At 63.3% G+C, this 21,954-nt stretch overlaps 1 protein-coding gene across 6 annotated transcripts in view; it reads left to right on the top strand.

Moving 5' to 3' along the window:
* The first annotated feature begins 6,390 nt into the window (after positions 1-6,390).
* AGAP3 (ArfGAP with GTPase domain, ankyrin repeat and PH domain 3) overlaps positions 6,391-21,954 on the top strand; it is a 109,123-nt gene continuing 93,559 nt past the window's right edge. For 4 of the 6 annotated variants that reach the window (XM_074157785.1, XM_074157787.1, XM_074157790.1 and 1 more), the window contains exon 1: positions 6,391-6,667. In XM_074157785.1, coding sequence (XP_074013886.1) covers positions 6,391-6,667 — 277 coding nt within the window. The remainder of the gene's footprint in view (positions 6,668-21,954) is intronic. The other 2 variants (XM_074157786.1, XM_074157789.1) reach the window with 2 other exon arrangements.

The raw sequence follows: 21,954 nt of genomic DNA on the forward strand, positions 1-21,954 counted from the left end.
CAGAACGGGGGGAGCCTCCCATCCCTGCGGGAACAGCAAAACCCATCGGCAGCCACAGGCTCCTGGGTCCTGGGAAAAGCTCCAAAGCCCGGGCTCGTTTCGGCTGGGAAAGGGATTGCCCTGACTTCGCATGTATGAAATTATGGAGAAAACGGATGGAAAGAGGGAGGGAGTCATTTAGGAAGGAAAAGGAATCGTCTGCTGGAGCTCCAGGAAGGGAACTCGAAGTCTGATAATTTTCTGAGAACAACTGAGCACCGGAGCAGAGCAAAAGTTGTCAGATCCCGGTCACAGTCGGTTTTAAGGGCAGGGTAAACAAATCCCCCGAGGAACCGGGGCAGGTCACCCGGGGAGGGTGGGTGTCACAGGGACGGTGTGTCGCAGCCCCGACGCCGCTCCTCGAGCCTTCTCTTTGGTGAGAGCTCCTGGGCAGAGACCACCGGTCCTGGGCGCTGGGACCGTGCCCCTGCCCTGGTGCTGGGGTGCCCGGGGTGCCCAGTGACCCGGGGACAGGCGGTGGCCCGGGCAGAGCGGGGCTACTGGCCACCAGGAGGTGGTGAAGCCTTGGAGGAGCAGGGAGCTGGGCCACCAACAGCGAGACCGCGTCCCCTCCGGGGCTGAGAGGAGATTCTGGACTGTCCAGCCCAGAAAAGCTCCGCCTGGATTCATCCACACTGAGGGTGTTCTGGGAGTTAACCCCCCCGAAACCCCCACTAAAACCACCTCCTCTTTGCGCCGTTTCCGCAGCAGCCGCAGCTCCCCTTCCTCCGAAGGAGGATCCCTTGGATCTGGGTATTTTCTTCCAGAATGTGCCCGTCTGCGGGAATCGCCGCTGCTGGAACCGACCCCTTCAGTCACGACCTGAAAATTCTGCTTCAGCCCCGTGGGGCAGATCCCCCCCACCCTGTCTGCACGGCCCCCCCCAGCCCTCAGAGCATCTCCCTGCACTGGGGGGGCTGCGTGATCTCACTGGGAGAAACATCCACCGCCTGCACCCATTCTCTTCATCACCGCCCCCACCGTCCTCTTCATCGCAACCTCCCCCCATCCTCTTCATCGCTGCCCCCGATGGACCCTCCCCGCTGCGCTGGCCCCTCTCAGGGCAGTATGTCACCCCCCTGGGTCACTGCGTGGCCCCTGAATCCTTCTCGGGTGTTTCCCTTCCCAGAGCAAGGACCTCGTTTCTTCACCCTGGGGCTGTGGTTTCATAACCCGGGAGATGATTATATTTTTGACTATTTAAATGCAGGTTATTTGGGTGGGTCCCGCTTGCCGAGTCACCGGGCTCTGCGTGTGGCCGCTCTGCGGCTGCTCTTCGTCCGCCCCTTTTTTGTGAACTCCACTCCTTTTGCTCATTTTCCATTTCCCCATCGCTCCCAGCCCGTGTTTCACCAGCCCGGGCTGGGGGGTGAGCGGGAACCAGGAGATCTGCCGTCCGTCCACCCGTCTGTCTGTCCGTCCCCGTCACAGGCTGTCACCCCCAGTGTCCCCCCCATGTCACGCAGAGGTTCGGGTGCCGGGGCCGTCGCTCGGGGCCGTTAAACCCAGGTCCCTCTTTCCCTCCCCACCGGCCCCGGTGTCCCTGTGTCGGACCACCGTGGTGTCGGGGGCTTTTGCCAGCCCAGGCTGCCACTGCCCCCTGGCACCGTGTTGGCGCCAAGGATGGTGATGGACAATCCTGACTCCCCTTTGCCGCCCACCCCTGGGGGCCGGGGGCTGGGTGGCCCAGGGCTCGGTGGCCGGCCCACAGCAGGGAGGCGGTGGCCCTTCCCTGCCCGGGGTGGGGGCTGCAGCAGCCTCTGCCGAGGCAGGGTCTCTCCTGCCCCACGCTGAGCTCCCGCAGCAGGTCCCTTCTCAGCCTCTCTGCCCTAACTTGGTTTTGCACCACGAGCGTTGGCCAACTCCAGCTTCTCCCGGGGGGCCACCGCGCTCGGCATGAGCCTCCCCCCGTCTCCGCTGGCCCGGGCTCGTGCTCGGCTGCCGTGCCCTCGGCCGCCCTGTTCAAAACGAGCAGAAAGCACCAAGAGAAAGCCTGAAGTTTAACTGGGTTCCTACGCTGCGGTTGCCGCCTCAAAATAGCAACGGCACCTCTGCCGGGCGACGAGGGGCGGGTGACGCAGGCTCCATGTCACAGGGAAAAGTGTCAACGGTCCTGAGGAGGAACGGCATCTTCCCAGGAGGCTGCTCCTGCTCTCGGGGAGCCGACACGGAGCCCCCCTCGTTGTCTGGCTGGGGACCAGGGTGGGAAACACATCCAGAGAGGTGGGAAGAGCATCCAGAGAGGTGGGAAGAGCATCCAGTGAGGCGGGAAGGGCATCCAGAGTGATGATGGGAAGCACATCCAGAGTTACGGGAAGAGCATCCAGAGTGATGGGAAGTGCATCCATGGCCCAGCAGTCCCCAACACCGGTGGGGGTCCGGGGTGTCCAGCCTGGTGACGGCTCCTCTGCTTCCTTCTGCAGTGGAAGTGCGAGATTTCCTCCTGTAATCAACGAAAAGGAGGACAAAAAGCCGGGTCTCTCTTTCAGGGTGGTTCGAGTCCCCTCGCTGGGGGCTTCGGGAGGAAGAGCAATGAGGGATTCGGGGCAGCATCCCCGGGGCGGAGGATCCGGGTGGGCGGCAGCGGGGCCTGGAGACGTGGGCTAATTAAATCACTTGCAAAAAGAACAAACCCCGATTTGGGGATATATCCACGGGAGAGTGACGAATTTGAAATGAGTTGACAAAGGTTTATTAGAGTTGGCTCACGTCGGTGTGGTCCCCCCAGCGCTGACGAGCCGAGGGGGGGGACCAGCGTAGGACCCCAGCCCTTATAGTCCCCAGCTGTGGGGGTTCGGACAGGGTTTGGGGGGGGAATGTGGCTTTTCCTGGGCCTGGACCAGCTTCCTCCCACCTGGCCCAGCTGGGAGAAGGAGGAGCCTCCAGCCCCCTCTTCCCCAGAGCAGCACGGTTCTGCAGGGGGTGACGGTCCCTTCTGCCCCCCGGTGCCCGAGGGTCTCGCCCAGGCACCTCTGGGGAGCTCCTGCTTCATCCCAACACCCTCTGTGCTGGGTCAGGAACCGGTCCCGATCCCACAGAGGGGTCCCTGGGGGGGATTCACAGATGAGACCCCACGGTGCCCTGGAGCCGGGGTGTCCCATAGCCCCCTGGAGAAGGGGACGCTGGCACCGGGCAGGGGGCGGCTGCTGCTCGGGGGACGGTGGCACCGACGGATGCCCTGCTCAGAAAAAGAGCCGGCGGGCGTTATCTTTGGCGTTTAATTGGGGAAACGCTGGAGCAAAGCTGCGAGAGAGTAAGTTTGATGTGAGGTTCCATCTTGGGCAGGAGACATCCCGCTGAGCCCGGCCACCGGCTCCCATGGAGCAGCCCCGTCCCCACTCCATGGATGGGGGGAGACATTACTCGAAACCAGCCCCTCACCCCAGACAGCCCCAGATCGGACGTCTGGCGCCAGGCCTTTCAAGATGGATTTTCAAGTCCATCCCTTTTTGTTGGTCATCCAAGAAATTCCGCTCGGGGTTTGCATTTAAATTCATATTTTTCAGTCTAGTCTTTCCCTTTCAGTGATTTTGCTCGACTTTTCTCTGTTCAAGGAAATGAAGCCTTTTGAGGGACAGCACAAACACGTTATGGCCGGGATTATCGCCTCTTTCTCCCGATGGATTGGCATCCCGTTACGATGGCTGGTTGTAGGACGGACACTCAGGGATGACACCAGCCCCATCCAGCGCAGGGGGTTGAACCACAGGGTTCACTCCGGATCCTGGACCTCAGGAGCCAGCGGGAGGCGGAGGGTCCGGGTGGGATCTCGGCGGCAGCTCGGGACGGCGCTCGGAGCAGCAGCTTTGGGAGGAGCAGCCCCGTGGGTGTCCGTGGGCCGGGGGATGTCCGTGCTCAGGTTCATCTCTTCAGGCTTCACTGTTCACCCAGCATTGGCCAGTGCTCACCCCAGTGCTCTGCTGGGGCGCAGAGATACGGAGAAAAGCCAAAGGCAATGGATTATTTTCCCTTTTTTTTTTTTCTTTTTTTTTCTTTTTTCTTTTTTTCTTCTTTATTCTTGTTTTCCTTTTTTTTTTTTTTTCTTCTTTTTTTCCTTGTTTCTTCTCCAAGAAAGAAAGGGAAAATAGCGAAACCCATGTGTATGTATGTCTCTATGTACATATATTTATTGAAAATAAAGACTACTCCTGCCTGTGCTCCCCAGACCGTACGGAAATGGAGGAATCTCCCCGTGGAGCCCTGGAAATTCCCCGGCTGCAGCGGCTCACGCCTTCCGGGTGTTACCGAAAACGCCGGGAGCCTTCGTGGGTGACGGTGCAGGGACCACGATCCCGAAACACGTGGGAGCCGCAGCCTCCCCCGGCCCCCTCCTCCGCGGGGACCGAGGGAAAGGCCCCAGGGCAGCTGTTTTGGACAGAAAAACCATCAAAGCGGTTTTCTCATTCGGGGATGATGAAATACGTGTTCCTAACGCTGGAGGAACGGGGAGACACCCGCCGGGCAGCCTCGCCGGGTGGCTCCGTCTCTCCGTGCGTGGGCAGCGGGGAAACCCTCGGCACGTGGCTCCAGGAGGTTTTTGGGGAAAGGAACCCGGCCGCGGGGGGGGGGGGGGCTGGGCGGGAAGGGGGTCGACGTGGTCCGTACCCCCCAGGACACGTCTCCCACTGAAGCGCCCGTGGGAGGGGACACGGAGAAGGGACCCTCTGCTGTGGGACAGGCCGGGGGCGGGGAGAGACCCCCATCCGTCCCCTCCGGAGGGGCCCGCCCGGTCTCGCCCCCCGCCAGCCCTTCCCGTTGCCGCCGCGACGGGAGCAGGGACACAAACCAAAAACCGGCTTCAGAGAAGGCTCCGTGCGTGGCCCGGGCTCTGCCGCCCGTGTGCCCGCCCCAGGGACCCCAGGGACCCCAGGGACCCCAGGGCCCCCGGCCCCGAGCGGGCGCAGTCGGGGGTACACCTTTGGGAACGGCATTTTCGGGAAGAGCCAGCCCGGCTCCTGCGGAGGTTGCGGCTCAGCCACGCTCCGAGGTGCCGGGGCGCGGCGGGGAGGTTCACCCCGGCACCGCGACGGACGGGGGGTGTCCGGGGGCTCTCAGCAAGACCCTGGGAACAGCGTTTTCCTGAAAACCCCCTTCTCCCGGGGCAGGGACGCGCTCTCCAGGAATCCCGAAGGAGGGAGGCGCAGGGATGTGCCGCTGCCACCCGCACCCTGCGCCCGGGGGGGGGCGGCTCTGCTTAGAAACCCTCCGGAGATGCTCCTCTTCCTCCTCCTCATCCTCCTCCTCCAGCCCTTCCCACCACCACCTCCAAGAAGGGTGGTGGGTGGGAGCCCGCCCAACCCCCCCCCCCCGATCCCCCCAGCACCGCCGTCCCTCGGGGCTTTGGTGCCGGTGGCACCGAGGGAGAAATTCCTTGGGGTCTCGATTCCCTCAGGGCCGCCCGTTTTTCGGCTCCGCGCCTCCCTCCCCCTAATTCCGCTTTCCGTTAATCCGCCAGGGCTCGGGATGCCGTTTTCCTGGTTTCTCAGCTTTTCGGAGGACGCTCGCTCGCTCCCGGCGGCCCCGCGGCCTCAGGCCGGGGTGCGGGGGCCGGGGGTGCTGCCGGCGCGGTGGCCTTGCGCCTCTCCCGGTCACCCCCCGGGGGGGGCTTCACGGCCCCGGCCCGACGGGAGCAGCCTGGCGGTGGCGGCTGCGGAGACCCCAGGGCAGGGCGGCCGCCGGCGGCCTCGTTAGCGGGACCCGCCACCCGACGCCCCCCGCGTCCCTCGGTCCCCCCGGTCCCCGAGCGTCCCCCGGGACGGCCCCGCCGCCGCCGCCGCAGCCTGCACCGGGGGTCCCCCCCCCTGCGGGCGGGGGGTGGTGGGAGAGGGGCCCCCGCGGCGGCGGGGCAGCCCCACCGGTGGCCTCGGGGAGGACGGAATCACCCTCGGGACGCGCGTGGGCGGCGGGGCCGGGCGGGGGGTGCGGGGGGTGCGGCGGCAGCGTGTCGCAGCGGTGCGGGGCGGGGGGGACGGGGAGCCGTGTCTGGCCGTTGCCGGGGGGCGACGGACAGTTCGGGGGGGGTCAGGGAGCCGTGTCCCCCGGCTGCGGCGGGGGGGCAAAGGGGGTCCGCGTCCGCCGTCCGGTCCCCGGGGGGGGTGGCCGCGGGACGGCGGTGTGTGTGTGTGTGTGGGGGGGGGGGTGCCCGTTCCGGGGGTGGGGGGACACGCGTGGTGCCGCGCGTGGCCGCCCCCCGCCCCGCCCCGGGGCCGGTCCCGCTCCCGCCGCCGTGACGCGGGCGGGGGCGGCGCGTGACGCGGGGCGGGGGCGGCCGATCCCGCAGCGCGGCGGACCCGCATCCCCGCCATGCAGCGGCTGCCCGCGGCCCCGCGCCGCTGACCGCCCGCCGCCGCCATGAACTTCCAGGGCGGGCCCGGGCAGAGCCCGCAGCAGCAGAGCCTGGCGGCGCCCGGCGGGCCGGTGCCGGTGCCGGTGCCCGGGCCCTCGGGCCCGCAGCCCGGCGGGCCGCCGCCGCCCCAGTTCGGGCTCTCCAACTCGGCGGCCATCCGGGCGGAGATCGGGCGCTTCGAGTCGGTGCACCCCAACATCTACGCCATCTACGACCTCATCGAGCGCGTGGAGGACCTGGCGCTGCAGAGCCAGATCCGCGAGCACGTCATCTCCATCGAGGGTGAGGCGGCGGGGCCGGGGGGGCCGGGGGCACCGGGGGGAACCGGGGGGAACCGGGGGGAACCGGGGGGCACGAGGAGAGCCGGGCCGGGCCGGGCCGAGCCGAACCGAACCGAGCCGAGCTGAACCGAACCGAGCCGAGCCGAGCCGAGCCGAGCCGAGCCGAGCCGAGCCGAGCCGAGCCGAACCGCTGCCCTTTGTCCCCGCCGGCCGCCGCACCTGCTCCCGGTGCCGGGGGCGGCGGCCTCGCCCGGGGGGCTCGGCGGGAGCCCAGCCCTCTCCGCACCGCTCCGCTGGCCGGGACCGCGCTGCCCGGTGGTCCCCCCACCCCCACCCCCGCGGCGGGGCCGGGCCGCGGCCTGCGGCGAGGCGGGCCGGGGCCTGCGGGGCGCGGCGCCCCCCCCGGGGCCTGCGGGCCCGGCTGGGCCCGGTGCGGGGCTGCGGGCACCGGGAGGTAGCGGGGGGGGGGGGGGCAACGCGACGACACTCCGCAGCCGCCCCCGCCGCGGGGGTCGGGCCGGCGCCGCGGCCTGCAGCGCCGGTGGTCGCGGCCTGCGCAGGGCCGGGGGCGGTCGCCGTCCTCCGCCCCGCCGGGAGCTGCGGAGCCGGGGGGGAGCCGAACCGGGGCCGTCCTTGGCGGGGGACGCGCGGGGCCGGATCCTGGCAAAAATTAAAAATGCAGAAAACTGCGGTCTGGGCCCCGGGAGCGGGGAAGGGAAGGGCCGAGGGAGCCGGGTGCGGGGATGGAGCGGGGGACGGGGAGGGGGGGGGGGGAGGTTCGCAGCCCGGCGTTAGGGCCGGGGGGGCGGCTCCGGGCATCCTGAACCCCCCCGGTTCCTGCAGCACGGCTTTGCCCTTGAGCAGAGAAAGCCCCGGGGCCACCTTGCTGGGGCCAGCGTGCCACCCTCCCGCCACTGGGCACAGGCGGGAGGGTGGCACGCTGGCCCCAGCAAGGTGGCCCCACCATGGTGGGTGATGGTCTGGGCCATCTTTGGGCCCCAAATCACTCTTTGGGGTGATTCCTTTGGAAATGAGTGAAAGGGAGGGTACCAGAAGCCAGTCCAGGGGGTGAAATCAACCGGGGAATTCGTTCGGTCTGTCTCGGGGCGCAAGGACGAAGGGTGCTCGATGGGGTCGGAACGGGGCGAACGTCAAACCAGTAAATGAGGGGGCTTTCCCCCCCCTCCCCCCCCCATTTCTGTGAGTTCTCCTGCCACAGAAAAGCTCTAGGATTAATGGAATTGCTGGGGTGAAGAGGGGAGGGGGTGGCGCTGGAGGTGAGTGGGGGGCACATGGGGCTGGCACAGCACGTAGCCCCGGGCGTCGGGGCTCCAGCTGGGGAGGTCGGGGTGGTCCTGGCGGGGGGACACCATCTCAGGGGGTTCCCGGGGGGCTCCTTTAGCTCTTCCTCGCGCCTCTGGCACCGGCTGCAGCAGGAGACCCCAGGGACCGGTGGCCGTGATGGCGCGCTCTCATCCGGCGTGTGATTCCTGTGTTGTGGGACGGAGAGACGACCCACTGAAATGAGACCTGCCTGTTACACCCCCGCTGGTCTCGGGGCCACCTCCGCAGGCAGAGTGGGAGGTGGCACCCCCGCATCCCTGCCCCAGCACCCCACATCCCTCACCCCTCGCCCCACAGGGTCTGCCTCCCTGGGGGGGTGCAGAGCCACATCTCTGCTCCTTGCACTGTGTGTTCCTCCCTGCAGGGATGCAGAGCAGCTCCCGGGGTGTGGGGTGCCCAGGGCCCCCCCCATGGGGATGCAGAGCAGCTCCTGCGATGTGGGGTGCCTGTGTCCCCCCGCCGTGGGGGTGCAGAGCTGTTCCCGGGGTGTGGGGTGCCTGTGTCCCCCCGCCGTGGGGGTGCAGAGCGGTTCCCGGGGTGTGGGGTGCCTGTGTCCCCCCGCCGTGGGGATGCAGAGCGGTTCCTGGGGTGTGGGGTGCCTGTGTCCCCCCGCCGTGGGGGTGCAGAGCGGTTCCCGGGGTGTGGGGTGCCTGTGTCCCCCCGCCGTGGGGGTGCAGAGCGGTTCCCGGGGTGTGGGGTGCCTGTGTCCCCCCGCCGTGGGGGTGCAGAGCGGTTCCCGGGGTGTGGGGTGCCTGTCTCCCTCCTCATCCTCGCCCGCCGCCCGCGCCCCGTCCCGCGTGTGAGCCGCTGGTGAGCAGTCGCGTGGAGGTGCGTCTCTTAGCAACTTCTCTGGCGGTGCCTGCCTTCTCCGGCTGCTCGGAGGAAGGTGTGAAACAAGATGCTTTCACAGGCGGCTGCCATCGGCCGGGCCTTCCCGAAAGCCCCTGCGGTCCCGTCCGGCACGAGGACGAGGGGCGAGGAGCGGCCCCGGTGGGGGGCTGCGTCTCCTCGGGGGCTCAGCCTGCTCCCCCCACAGACCCCTCCGGTCTCCTCTGCTCCTTCCCCGCCTCCCCCTCCCCTTCCTTCCCAGCTGCAGGAAACCCACAGATTTCCTGATCCCGGCCGCGGTCCCCGCTTGCCCCCACCCCCGGGTGACATCGTGGGCCTGGTGACGGGTGCGTGGTCGTTCCGCAGCTGGGGCAGTACCCAGTCTGTCTGAGAGACGGGATTAACGGTGGGTAATTAAACCCGGGAAGGATTTTGCTGGAGATGTTCTCGTTTCTTCGAGTGCCTGGGTCTGGAAGGGAATATCCGTCTGAGCCCTGTGTTTTGGGCTTGATACGGAACCTGCTCCAGGAGGGTTTTGTGTGTTGGTGTGTTTCTGGTCTGGGTGGGGAGATCAGACTCTTGTCCCCAGAACAACGGCTTGTCCCCAGACCTGGGGTGGCAGCTGCCCGTGGGGTCCCACATCAGCTCCCCGACACAGGGCTGGGTTTTGCCGGACTCGCTCACGCTTTCTCACCAGATCCCCTTTCTCTGGGCAATCCCTTCGTTTTCACAAGGGGCTGAGGCAGGGCTGGTTCCTCCCCACGGCGACGTGCCCGAGCCCCCCCCGGACCGGGGCTGCCGTTCCCCAGTGCAGGTTCCCCCCCAGAGTGGTGCTGGTGGGAGGGAGGGGGGATGTACAGAAACCCGGCAGTTTTGGGGCAGTTTGGGGGCTGGTGCTGCAGGCGGCGGTGCCGAGGAGGGGGGTGGCGTTGGGTGGGCTGGAGCCGGGAGCCCTGGACGCCCCAACGGCTCCGGGGAAGGAGCATTTTCCTGAGGAGGGACAAGAGTTTGGAGTCAACGATGGGGCAAAAACTGCCCCGACGCAGCCAGTGCTCGGTGTCGCCGTGGGAGGAAAGGGAAACCAGGTTCATTCCGGTCTCCCCGTGTCCGGAGGGAGCCCCTGGGGCCGGGGGTGGGTTTGGCTGGTTCCTGCGGCAGGACCCACAGCTTCTCGGTGGTTTCCAACCGCCAAATTTGGACAGATTTTCAGGGGGCTCGCGAGAAGCGTTTCCCTCATCCCGGGCTTGTGTCTTTGCCAGATTTCAGCGCTTGCTGCAAAGCTGCCGAGCTCTGGAGAGGGTTTGACTGATGCATGAAGCAAAATGATGCGCAGCTCTGGTTCTGAGGCTGGAACAGCCCCTGCTCGTGAGGAATGTGACCTCTAACTGTGCTACCCTGAGCAGGCTACAGACAGAGGTATATTAATAGCATTTGTAATTAGAACAGTAATTGCACAGCACTTAATTTCTTTTGTAGAAGTGGATTTTGAGAAGTGACCAAAAGCACGGGTTCCAGGTGGGGAGAGCGGCGCCGAAGGGGGTTCTCCAAGGGACGGGGGCTGCGGTGCCGTGGGGCAGCGGGAGCCGATGGGCGTCCCGATGGGGGTTCCCCAAGGATCATGGCTGTGGTGCCGTGGGGCAGCGGGAGCTGGCAAGGGTCCCACGGGCACTGACGGGGGTGTCCCGAAGGATGGGGGCAGTGGACGCTGGCAAGGGTCCCATGGGCGCAGGAGGAAGTGTGCCGGGATGAAGGAGGATGATGGAGCTGAGGAGGAGGTTGCAGAGGGGTCTGCTGTGGGCGGGAGGTACCGACGGCCAGGAGTGAGGAGGTGGGAGGTGGATGAGATCCCTCAGCAGATATTTTGCCAAATGATAGGAGTTTTTCCCTGACGGTGGCTGTCGGGCACGCGTCTTGCAGCCCCTCTAAAGGCTCAGCTCTCAGGAGAAGCTTGGAGAAGGTTCTCAGCCACGGTGACAGGTACCTACCGAGGTGGAGAGACCACCTCCTTGGTGGCCCGGGAGCAGGAGCCCCTCTCTTGGGGTGAGCGCAGTCAGGGCTTCACCCGGAGTGTGTGTTTTTCCCGTTATTGCCCTTTCGCACCCCTCCAGCACTTCTGAACTTCTCTTGGTTCCTCTCCATGTTTGAAGGAGCGGGATGAGGTTGGGAAGGCTTTCTGCCGCGTTACCCAGCCGTTCCCTCTCCGGCGGAGGATGAGGAAAGCCCCGAGAAGGATGTGCCGGTACCTGAGCAGGGGCTCTGCCCCCGGCTTTGTGGGGCAGGAACTGCCCTTGAACCTTGGCTTTGCCTTGTGCCGGGTCCCGGCTCCTCTCTGGGGTTCAGGCTGGAGCATTCACTCGGCGTGAACCCTTTCATCCCGGGATTTTGGCCGTTTCCCACTCAGCCAACAGAAGGAGCTGGTTAAGGCATGTCTTTGAGATGCAGTTGCTACTTCAGGAGTTTTCTTCCATCGTGAGGCATCTTGCTGTTAATAATCAGCATCATTTTTTCGGTAGCCATCTCCAAACGTCTCCAAGATCCTGGAGCTTTTTTTCTTTTTCACACTTCTCTATAAGAGTAAGCCGTTCTTTGATACTGGGTATTTTGGCATTTGAAGCCGCTTGTACCAATTAATGAGGTCACTTTTCTGTCTCTCTTTTCTGATGAGCTGAAGTGGCTGAGCCTCGTCCTCTCAGTCCCCTCCAGCACAAGTTTTACAGCTCTGTTCCGTATCCTTGTCCAGTGTCCTTCGGAACCGCTTTGGGATGCTCTGATTCACAGAACGTGAGGCGGGCGTTGCAGTTGGTGCGGGATCTGGAGGACGGTGGCATCGGGGCTGGCTGGAGCCCTGCCTGGGCTCGGGGAGCCCCGCGCTGCCGGGGCTGGACGGCGTGTCCCTGCTCAGCTGAATCAGCCTCCAGTAAATTACAGCCTTTGGAAAGGAGCGGCTTCTGCTTAGCTGGCTTTTTCCTGCTAATTCCATGAACTCTGCAGAATTGCCCCGTTTGTGTTTGCCTGTGCGTTCCCGAGGCTGGGAAACCGCGGGAACAGGCGGTGGGATGTGACGGGAGGAGCTGGGGAGCCCCAGGAGCAGCAGAGCTGGGAGCTGTCACCGCGTCCCTGCTGCAGGGCTGGAGCTGGGTGTCCCGGGGGCTGCATGTCCTCTGCCGGGATGGGACAGGGCTCCGGGGATGCTGGGAGGGCTGGAGCCCCTCTGCTGTGGGGACAGGCTGAGAGAGTTGGGGGGCTTCAGCCTGGAGAAGAGAAGGCTCCGGGGAGACCTTCGAGCCCCTTCCAGTCCCTCAATGGGCTCCAGGAAAGCTGGGAAGGGATTCTGGATCAGGGAGGGGAGCAATGGGACGAGGGGTATGTGGAGGGCAAGGACTGCCAGTGTGGCCAAGGAGGAAAGATGGGGACGTGGACGTGTGCTGCAGGGAGATAACGGGGTTTGGATGTGGCCTGGGTGAGAGCACGGGAGATCTCCATGGCTGCAGTTTCACAGTTACCTCAACCCAACACACACGTGGCTGCTGCTGGAAGGGGCAACGTGGCTCTTCCCACCTGGTGGCTCCTTGCCCGCCCTCCCCTGTGCCAGCACTCGTGATCTGGGCCAGGGAACCGCGCTGGTGGAAGCCGAGCTTTGCCTGGGGTGGCTGGACCAGTTCTCAGCCACTGGCCGGGTCACGGTGCGACCGCGGGAGAGCAAGGAGGGGGTGACGCGGGGTCAAGGCTGGGGGGAGGCAGTGCTGACCCGTCTGGGCTTGTGAGGGGCAGCAAAGGTCCATTTAGTGACCGTCCTGCCCGTGACAGCAGCGCAGGGAAATGCCCGGGGAGGAACCTGCGCTGCTCCAGGTGTGGTGGTTTCTCCAAGCGCTTTGCCAGGCATGGGTGGGTTTTCTGGAGCTCGGTGTGGGTCCCGTGCGGTGGGTCCTCGTTGCCTCGCTCTGCCCTTGGCTCATCCAGTCTCCTTTGACCCAGCGTGACTCCTAGCTCTCACCATTTCTGCCAGCGGGAGGTTTCACCCTTTGGTGACACAGAGCCTTTTGCTTGTTTGGGGACAGTTCTGAGGTCCCGCTGACCCTGTCCCCCACTTCGGTGTGGGGCGAGACCTTGGTTTGTGGCCGGGACCGTTCCTTGCGCTTTCCCTCTCCAGCACTTTGCCTGGTGAGGACCCGGCAGCAGCAGCTGGAGCGTGGTTGGGATTGGGTGATCGATCTGGGAACAGTTGACGTTGCTGTCCCCTTTCAGGAGGTTTCCTAGAGCTCCTGGTGGAACGTCTCCGCTTTCTGTGCGGGGACCTTCAAGTTTCGGGCAGCGCTGGGCTCTCGCCGCCTCTGGAGTGTCCCCAAGGTGAGGAGAAGAGGCATCGGAGCATCCAGGTTGGCTGCTCACAGCTGGGCATGGGACTTGTGCTTGATTTGGGCAGCCAAACTGGGTTTAAACGATGTCTAGTCTGGACCTTAAGCTGTGTTTCTGGGTGTCTGGCTGACGTGAAATGGGTCCCACCTTCTCTCCTCCCCAGAAGTGGACCCTGGGGAAGAGCGGATGATCCTGGTGGCCCCGGGCGAGGGGGTGGCAGCCCTTGAGCTGAAGTCCCGGTCCTGCTCAGCGAATGCCAGAGGGGTGCAGGCAACGGCCCTGAGTCCCAGGGGAGCAGGAACGGGCTGAAAGGCTGATGGAAAAGCCCAACAACTGGAAACTGAGGGACGCAAGAGCTGCCCCGGCCACCTGCCCATCATCCGGGCTTTGAACCTCGAGGGTCTGCCTCTTTGGGTGGATTTTCCGAAGTGCTGTGGTGAGAGCAAGGAGCCTTCTGAGGCAGAAAGGCTGAAAATCAAGATAATTTTAGCTTCCCTGTGGAGAGGAGGTTCGTGCGATTAAGCCCTGTTCTGTCTCTGCTTGCCCCTCCTGCCCCCCTCACTTACAGACCCGTCCAGCTTCAACCAGGCTCCCGCTGTTCCCAAATTCCTACAAATCCTGAGAAAACAGATGCCTGGATGGAGCAGAGTGACCCAGCTGGTGCCGCATGGCGGGGAAGGGACGTTTTCTGTGTCCTCGGTGCATCTCGGCCCCGGAGCCGCTGAGGAGTCGCTCTGGGAGCTCCCGCCCGGGGTCACTGGTGAGGTCTCGCTCCTTCCCCGTGATCTGGATGGGGATGGAATCCCCTCGGTGAGGGGGGCTGCTGCCTCCCAGCTCCTGGGCTCACTGTGGTCCTGGAGGGCCGGGAGCCACCGGCCTCGGAGTGGTCACCTCGTGGGGGGACTCGCTGCGGTGGCCAGCGGGGCTGTCAGCCCCTGACGTGCTCCCTGCAGCGCGTCCCTGCTCGCCTGCCTCCTGCTGCTGGTTTGGGGCTGCTCTGGGCGTTTAGCCCAGCAGGGACCCCCCAGCCCGATGGCCAGGGGTCTGGCTCTCAGGTGAGCCCCCAGCGAGTCTCCAGAGGTGGATGGAGGTGGATGGGGGGACTCAGTGGCCGGCGGCAATGGGTGCCGGGGGGTGGAAAGCACTAGGGGACAGTTGGGGGTGATTCTGCGGCGCCTGTTCCCGTCCCTCTCGAGCCTTGTCTGAGGAGGTTCCTGCCGCAGGACCCGCCGTGAGCGCCCGGGATGGGGGCAGCCCTGCCGCGGGGGTCCGGTGGCTGGTTTAAAGCCGAGGGGCAGATGCTGGAGGGAAGGGGGGAGCGGTGGCGTGGACGGGGGTTTAACGCGGCGCTCGTCCGAGCTGAGGTGGGTTTGGTGTCGGTGGTGAGTCCAGAGGCGCAGGAGAGCTCTGAGGAGCCGTTGGGAAGAGGGTAATAAAGCGGATTTTGGGTTGTTTGCAGAGAGCTCGTTTCAAACATGAAGTACACAAACCAGGGGGGCGTTTGGTTGGAGTCCGGGGGCTGGGAGCGGGGATTGGTGCCCCGGTCCAGGAGGGAGAGGAGGCGGCAGCGTGGGGAGGAAGGAGGGATGTGAATGTACGAGGAGCTGGGGGGGGGAAGACGAGCAGCTCATGGTTATCGTGACAGAGGAGGGGGACCCCGAGGGGGGCTCGAAGGGGGACCGGCCTGCCTAAGAAAGGGGCGTTAGGGCAATTTTAGCAGCAACGTTCTGGCTGAATAAGGACGAGGCACGATTTTAGGCGATATGGACTGTTTTGGGGGGAGGGTGCAGAGTGGGAGCCCGGGGTCCGTGTGTGCCGGGTGATAAAGGCTTTATTTCAGGGACTGTAATTTGTGTGGCTTTGGGGGGGTTCTGGGAGCGCCAGGGTACGGGGAGGAGAGTTCGTTCCCTGAGCCCTGGTCCCTGTGTCTGAACGGTGTCCTGGACCCCCAGACGGGATCCTGGACCCCCAGACGGGATCTAAGCGACGTCCCCAGCCATGGAGCAGCGAGAACCTGGGGGCAGAGGGGACAAAGCCGGGATTAGTGACAGCTCTTGGATCATTTGAGCTTGGGCCTGTGGGTACGCACTGGAAGTGCCGGGGGGGGGGAATAAGCTGAGGCTTCATTTTGGACAGGAGGCGGTCCAGGAATAGAAAGGCAGAATTATGAATCATCCACACGGAGCCCAGAGCTGGTGTTAAATTAAAACATCAGGCCAGCGAGAGGAAGCAGGAAGGGAGAAAGGAAGGTGCTACGGGCAGAGACACCCCAAAACCAGCAAGACTGAGGGTGGGTGGTGAGGAGGGTCCTTTCGAGGCTGGTGGAAGGAGCAGGAGAGAACGAGCAGGAGAACCAGGAGAGTGAAAGCGTTGCTGGGAGCACCGAGGACCCGGTGTCGTGGCCAGTTGTGTTCCCGAAGGAGCCCCCGGGGGGGTCCGGGAGAGCCCGGGGTCTGCACGGGGGGGGCAGGAACAACCTGGTGCGGTCCCCAGTGAGACGGGAACGGGCAAGGGGAGACCCATCACCCACCTTTGGGGGTCAGGATGTCTGTCCTTCCTGAGAAGTGTGTGTCTGGCCAGCTTGTAGAACCCTCTCAGTGCCAGCGCGTTCCAGCCTTTGCCTGTCCCTTCCACAGAATCGTAGAATGGTTAGAGTTGGAAGTTGTTTCCTTGTTGTTGTTTCCTTGGGAAGTTGTACCCCAATCTCCTCTGCTCCCCACCTCTGGCACATGCCCAGGACGAGGGGAACGGGTCACTCCCTTCCTCCGCAGCAGCCCCTTTCCAAACTGGAGAACCACAGCAAAATCCTCTTCTCCAGGCTTAATAACTGTAGATCTCTGAGGTGTTTTCTGGTCCTCCGTCCATCTTCGTGCTCCTCTGGACTCTCTCCTGAGAAGCGGTGCCCGAGGCTGGATGTGGGACTCGGCGGGTGCTGGGGGAGCACAAACAGGACTCCGTAGGGTTGTCCCTTCATCTGACTCAACCCCGTGGTGGCCTTGCCTCAGAAACAGGGAATTGCTGACTCCTTGGTTTGGGATCCACCTTCACCCCCGGATCCCTCTCTGAGAGCTGCCGACTGATCCCAGCTCCGTCCTGTCCCGCGGCAAAGGATGACACTGCCCACAGGGAGACCCTCTCAGCTCCACCTGGGGAATTTAATGCCTTTTAGACAATTTCTCCGATTTGACAAAGCCCCTTGGGATGCTGATCCTCGCAGTCACTCTTGGTTTCACGCCACCTGCAATTTTAAGAAGTGTATTTTCTGACATCATCTGGTTGGTGAACAGCAATATTGGAGAGATCTGGACCTTGGGGAGAAACCTTCCTCCGTCCACGTTGATACTCGTGGTTAGCTTTGATAAGTATTCTCAGAACAATGTTGTTCTGAGCCTGTGGTAGGTTTATCCTTCCTTAAATTAATTTTGAAAATACCACGTGAAACAGAGACGTTACTCAACGTACGATGCTCCACCTCTGCTCCCCGGCAGCGTGAAGGTCCGTTCCCCGCGGCAGGAGGAGCTGACATTGGTTTGACACCGTTTGTTCCTGATAAATCCAGGTGTGCTGGCACTCGCCTCCTCCCCAGGCACTGACGGGTTCTTGCTGCTGTTGATTTCTCTTTTTTTTTGTGTTGCTGTTTTGAGTGATCTGTGAGTTCTCAGCCTCTCCATCTGTTCATTTGGAAGGTGGACACTTCTCCTGCCTCCTATCGGCCCGGAGCTCTCGGGGCCTGAGCCCTTCTGAGGTTGCTCTGGACAATGGATCGTTCCAGAGTCAAGTTAATCCAAATCCAACGTTGTATTTTTTAACTGAAAGCTCAGGTTTGATTCTTCAGCTGCTGCTTTTTGTGCCGGACACCTCTTTGCTGTTTATCACAGAATCACAGAATGGTTTGGGTGGGAAGGGACCTTAAAGCCCCCCCAGTGCCACCCCCTGCCCATTGGCACTAGTGCGTTGAGGGCCTCCCACCCTTCTTTAATCACTTAGTTTTTACTTTTTTTTTTTTTTAATTTTCCTCATGGATTTGCCTCCAATAAGACCTTGCCTGTAGAGTTCAGCTGCGCCTGCCTTGTCTGAGGTTTGCTGTCCTTCCCCCACCGTAGACCTTGCTGGGGGGGTCTCTTCCCTGCCTTCTCCTGACACCTTTCTGGGGGGGTTTGGTGGAGGGTGCTCCGATGGGCTGTGGGACGTGGGAATTAGGTTGGAGAGAGTCTAAGGTAAAGTTGGAGGCCAAATGGAAGGTAGGAAATGGTTGGGAGAACCCCCCCAGCCCCTTCTGGCGGGGACCTGTCCTGGCGGTGGGTGGCGGGAGAGGGGAGGGCACAGTGTGGCTGCGGGGGGACATTGGGTGACGTTGGGGTGGGGGGCGCGAGGAAACGGGGGTGGCGCTAAATGTGTTCCTCTTGCAGGGAGAAAGCGCCGAAAAGAATGTTCACCCCAGTGCACTGGTTTGTTGGGGTCTGTTGTATTTACATCTTGAATAATGTCACCCGAACGTTACTCCCTGAAGGTCCCTCTCACTTTATAATCCGTTTTCTCTCGATGTTCTTTTTTTGGAAAGTTAATCACGTAATGCTCGTTAAACGTCTCTTTGTGAGTTCATTTATTGTGGCCTTCAAAGAATTTCTACGGCTCTACATTACCCAGTGTTCTGAAAATGAGAAAAAAATCAGACTGTGGGCAACGCGCTGTGATTGGGGCTGGTTATTGGGGCTCCTGTGGGGCTGGGGGTCCTGGGGCAGCCCCCTTCCTGTGGGGCCGGCTGGTCGTTGTCAGTGATGCCGGGAACCCCGGGAGAGTGAAATCCCATCTAGAACTTGAATTTCTGTTTCAGCAGAAATGGGTTCTGTTGAGTCCTTCCCCGGAGGTTGCTGGGGTTGGTGTCAGGGCCGCGGCCGCTGGTTCCCGGGGGGGTCCCTGTGCTCTCCCCTGCGTATTGAGGCAACTTCCCCCTGTTTTGGTCATTCCCGAGTATCTCTGTTAGTTCAATATTTATTACAAATCAGCACAAGCTGGAAAGTGATCCTTTCTGTGACCTCGCTCTTTCTGAGACCGTTGCGTTCTGGTTGTTTGTGCCTCTTGCTTTAAAATTATATATTTTTAATGACGGAGCGGGGGGCGTCTGTCCTGCTGGGACCTGGGGGGGGGTGTCTGTCCTGCCGGGACCCGGGGGGGGGTCTGTCCTGCCGCGGGGGGAAGTTCCCTGTTATGCAGAGCTGCTTCCTGTTGTACTCCACATTGTTGAGAAACCTTTTCTCCTGAAGTTCTCAGCTTCCTCTCCCAACTTTTGATATTTCCTGTGTTCGAGATCTCATTGACATCTGTTTCCTCCTCTTTTTTCCCATTTCTCACCCTTTTTTGGTGCATTTTGGATGTTGCTGGGCTTTAAGCTACTTGAGGTCTTTTAGCCAAATTGTTTTCTTTATTTTTTTATGGACTATTGGCTTTTTGGCTATCGGATAAATTGTCATGAAAGTACATCATGTCCACCCGCGGGTCCCCAGCCTGGAGAAGGGGTCTCCATCCATGGGTCCCAGCCTGGAGAAGGGGTTTCCACTCACGGGTCCCAGCCTGGAGGAGGGGTCTCTATCCATGGGTCCCATCCCAGAGAAGGGGTCTGTCACCACGAGTGTCCCCATCCCAGAGAAGGGGTCTCCATCCATGGATCCCATCCCGGAGAAGGGGTGTCCATCCGTGGGTCCCAGCCTGGAGAAGGGGTCTGTCACCACATGGGTCCCCAACGCGGAGAAGGTATCTCCATCCATGGGTCCCAATCTGGAGAAGGAGTCTCCACCCATAGGTCCCAACCCAGAGGAGGGGTCTGGTCGGTAGGGGGGGGGTTAGTCCGGAGGAGACCCCCGTTGGGGATGTGGCTTTGGCAGCCACATGTATGAAGGTCCCCTCCTCTCCTTGAGCTAATTCTGCTGGTCCCAAAGCCCAGCAGCGGGTGCCGGATTTAGGCGGCACACTAAAATAAATGCAGTTAATGGGATTTTGGGTTATTTTGTTGCTGAAGGAGGGAGTGCGGGGGGTTTCCTCCAGGTCCCCTCAGGCCACGGCACCGTCCCCCAGCCCGGGGCGACTGGCAGCGCTGGGGCACGGGCACGTGCCCCGGCACTGCCAGTTGCCCCGGGCTGGGGGACAGTGCCGTGGACAGGCCATGGTCTTGGCCGATGGTGACCACCCCTGGTCAGTGGTCCAGGTGGCCAGGAGAGACCCCCTGCCCCGTGTCACCTTTGGGGAACCGCTGGCATCCAAACAGCAGAGCGTGGCGGGGAAGGAAACCTGCACCTGGAGCTGCTGTGGCTCTGTCCGTCCGTCTGTCCATCTGTCCGAGGGTGAGTCAGCCCCTCTCTGCTGGGTGACTCAGCCACCGAGACTCCCACGGGCCACCACGCTGCCTGAGTCACCGCCGAGGGGGTGTCAGCGCCGGGGGAGACGACACGGGGGATGGGAGAGGAAAGGATGGAGCGAGGATGCCCCACTCTTGGCTGCCCAACCCTTGGGGTAGGGGGGAGCCAGCGTGGGAACGAGGGGAGCCCCGGGGGTAGGGTTGATCCTGGCAGCGTGTCTCCCCCCTACATCAGCACCCCTGTCCTGCACGTGGTGACCCTTACGGAGAAGCAGATGATGTGGTGAGTGCGGGTGGCTGCGGGGTTCGGGGGGTCCAGGCACACGTGGAGCGGAGGTCGGGGGCTCTTCCCTGCCCGCACTTGCCCTGTTGGGTGGCCCGGGGCTGGCTGGTGTGTTCCGCTGCCCCGGGGAGCTCCCTCCAGTGGCTAAGGGGGGGTCTGGCTTGGAGCACCCCCAGCTTTCCTGGTCGATCCGCTGCAGAGGTGGTTTTCAGCCACGCTTTTGGGTGTTGAGTGGGGCTTTGCCAGCCCGAGGCCGTCGATGGCTCCGTGTGAGCTCCCGCTGGAGCCGGGGGGCTGCCGTGGCCCACACCCTCCTCTACAAGGTGACATCCCTCCATCCCCTCCGCTGCCCAGCACCCCGTCTCGGAGCAGGGCCAGGATTTCTGTGGGTGGGAAGGAGACTGTGCTCTCCTGGAGACTGGACGTTGCTGCCCCGACCCGGCAGGAAGGGCCGGAGGAGCCTGGTCATAATCCTGGTGGGAATCGGGCTCCTGGCCAGGATTCCGATGCCCCCCAGGCCCGGGCAAGCAGCAGATGGCATGTGCCAGGGCACATTGGCTCTGTTACCCGCCGTCTCCCTGTGGCCTGCGCGGGGGCGCCCCATCCCAGCGGGACTGAGCAATTCCGGCCCTCGGACCCGGGCGTCACGGCCAAGAGCAGAGACTCGTTGTGCGAGGCTCCCCGGGCCCGTCGGCTGGTGGTCGTGCTGGCCACCGCGGTGCCAGATCATCAGAGCGCCGAGAGGGGGTTTTGGGGTGGTGACCCCCCCTGAGGATGGTGGCCGAGGGGCAGCTCTTCCCCTCTCTGGTGGGAGATGCCTCCGTTCCCCGAGAGCTCCCCCGTCCAGCCCCGCAGCCCTGGCGATGCCACCAGTGTCACAGCTGAGGTCGTGGTGCTTTGCAAACCCAAGCTACTGGTCTCGGGAGCCTCGTGGTGCCGCCCGGGTCCTGCTCAGCCTTGTTGTCACGAAGGGCTTGTGGCTGCCAGGAGGGGTGACGACGGCGGGGTGGGACGGGGTGGCCCTCTGCGAGCGGTGGTCATTAGCCCCTTGGCTCCCAGCACTCTTCTTCGGGTTGACCACAACAATCGCTGTGCTCTGCTGTGTCAGGAGGAAGAGGAGGCATCGGCGGCCTCTTCTTCTGTCGGCTGGTGCTCGTGCTCCTGCCCCGAGCCAGGACTGGCTGGGTGACTCAGGAGCGCCGGGAAGGAAGCTGTGGTCAGCAGGATGGCTCTGTGTCACCCCGGATGATGTGCAGGGAGGTGCTGGATTCACCCACCGCCACTCAGGACCTTCCATCTCCTGAGGTGCTGATGTGGGGAGAGCTCTCTGGAGGCCTCGTGGGCTGGTGGTGGGTGAAGCAAGTGCCAATACCCACGGGGGGGTCCTGTCCCTGGTGTGGCCGGAGGCGGTGGCCGGGCCGGAGAGTGGCTCGGGCGCGTTGTGCCCGTGCAGCCACCACAGGGCCGTGGTGCGGGGAAGCGCTGCCTCCTCTCCTGGCGCCGGGGACGGCAGCGCTGACAGGTTTAACAGCTAAATACCCAACGTTGGTAATTGTCTTTAAACTGAAGTCTCTAATTCCTCCGTTTCCATGGAAATAGAGCAATCTTGTGATGAAGAGGCGAGGGTGGGGTGGGGAGATGCAGGCCCTGCTTCCTTCCCACCATCGCTGCTGGAGGCACGGTGTGTTCTGTGCCGGGGCCGTGGGGGGAGACCCAGACCTGCCCTCAGGCAGAAATGGGGGTACCCGCTCTCAGAAGGTGCCCAGAAACCCGGTGTGGTCCCGGGGGATGCTGACAGACACGTCTCCGGGTCCCTCAGGGGATGGCGTTGCTCGTGCCACGTCGGCTGAGGGGGCTGCCATCGGAGGGACCTGTGGGATCCAGGAGCTGGGGGGCCGTCTAACGCAGCGTTGGGTGGCTGTGGTGGGGGCGACACCCCCCGGTCCCTGCCCCCGGGCTCCTGTCGTCGACCCCGGGCTGAAGTGGGAGCACAAAGTAGGTTGGGTGGTTTGAGCACTAAAAGTGCTTGTTTTTCTGCGTTGAGTGTAGGAGAGCCGAGGGTGAGGAGATCAGCTGGAGATCTCTCAGACACAGATGGCTCCCAGTTCAGCTTGAAAAGAGGGGG

This window comes from Numenius arquata, chromosome 12 (genome assembly GCF_964106895.1).
Source record: "Numenius arquata chromosome 12, bNumArq3.hap1.1, whole genome shotgun sequence".
Lineage (NCBI taxonomy): Eukaryota > Metazoa > Chordata > Aves > Charadriiformes > Scolopacidae > Numenius > Numenius arquata.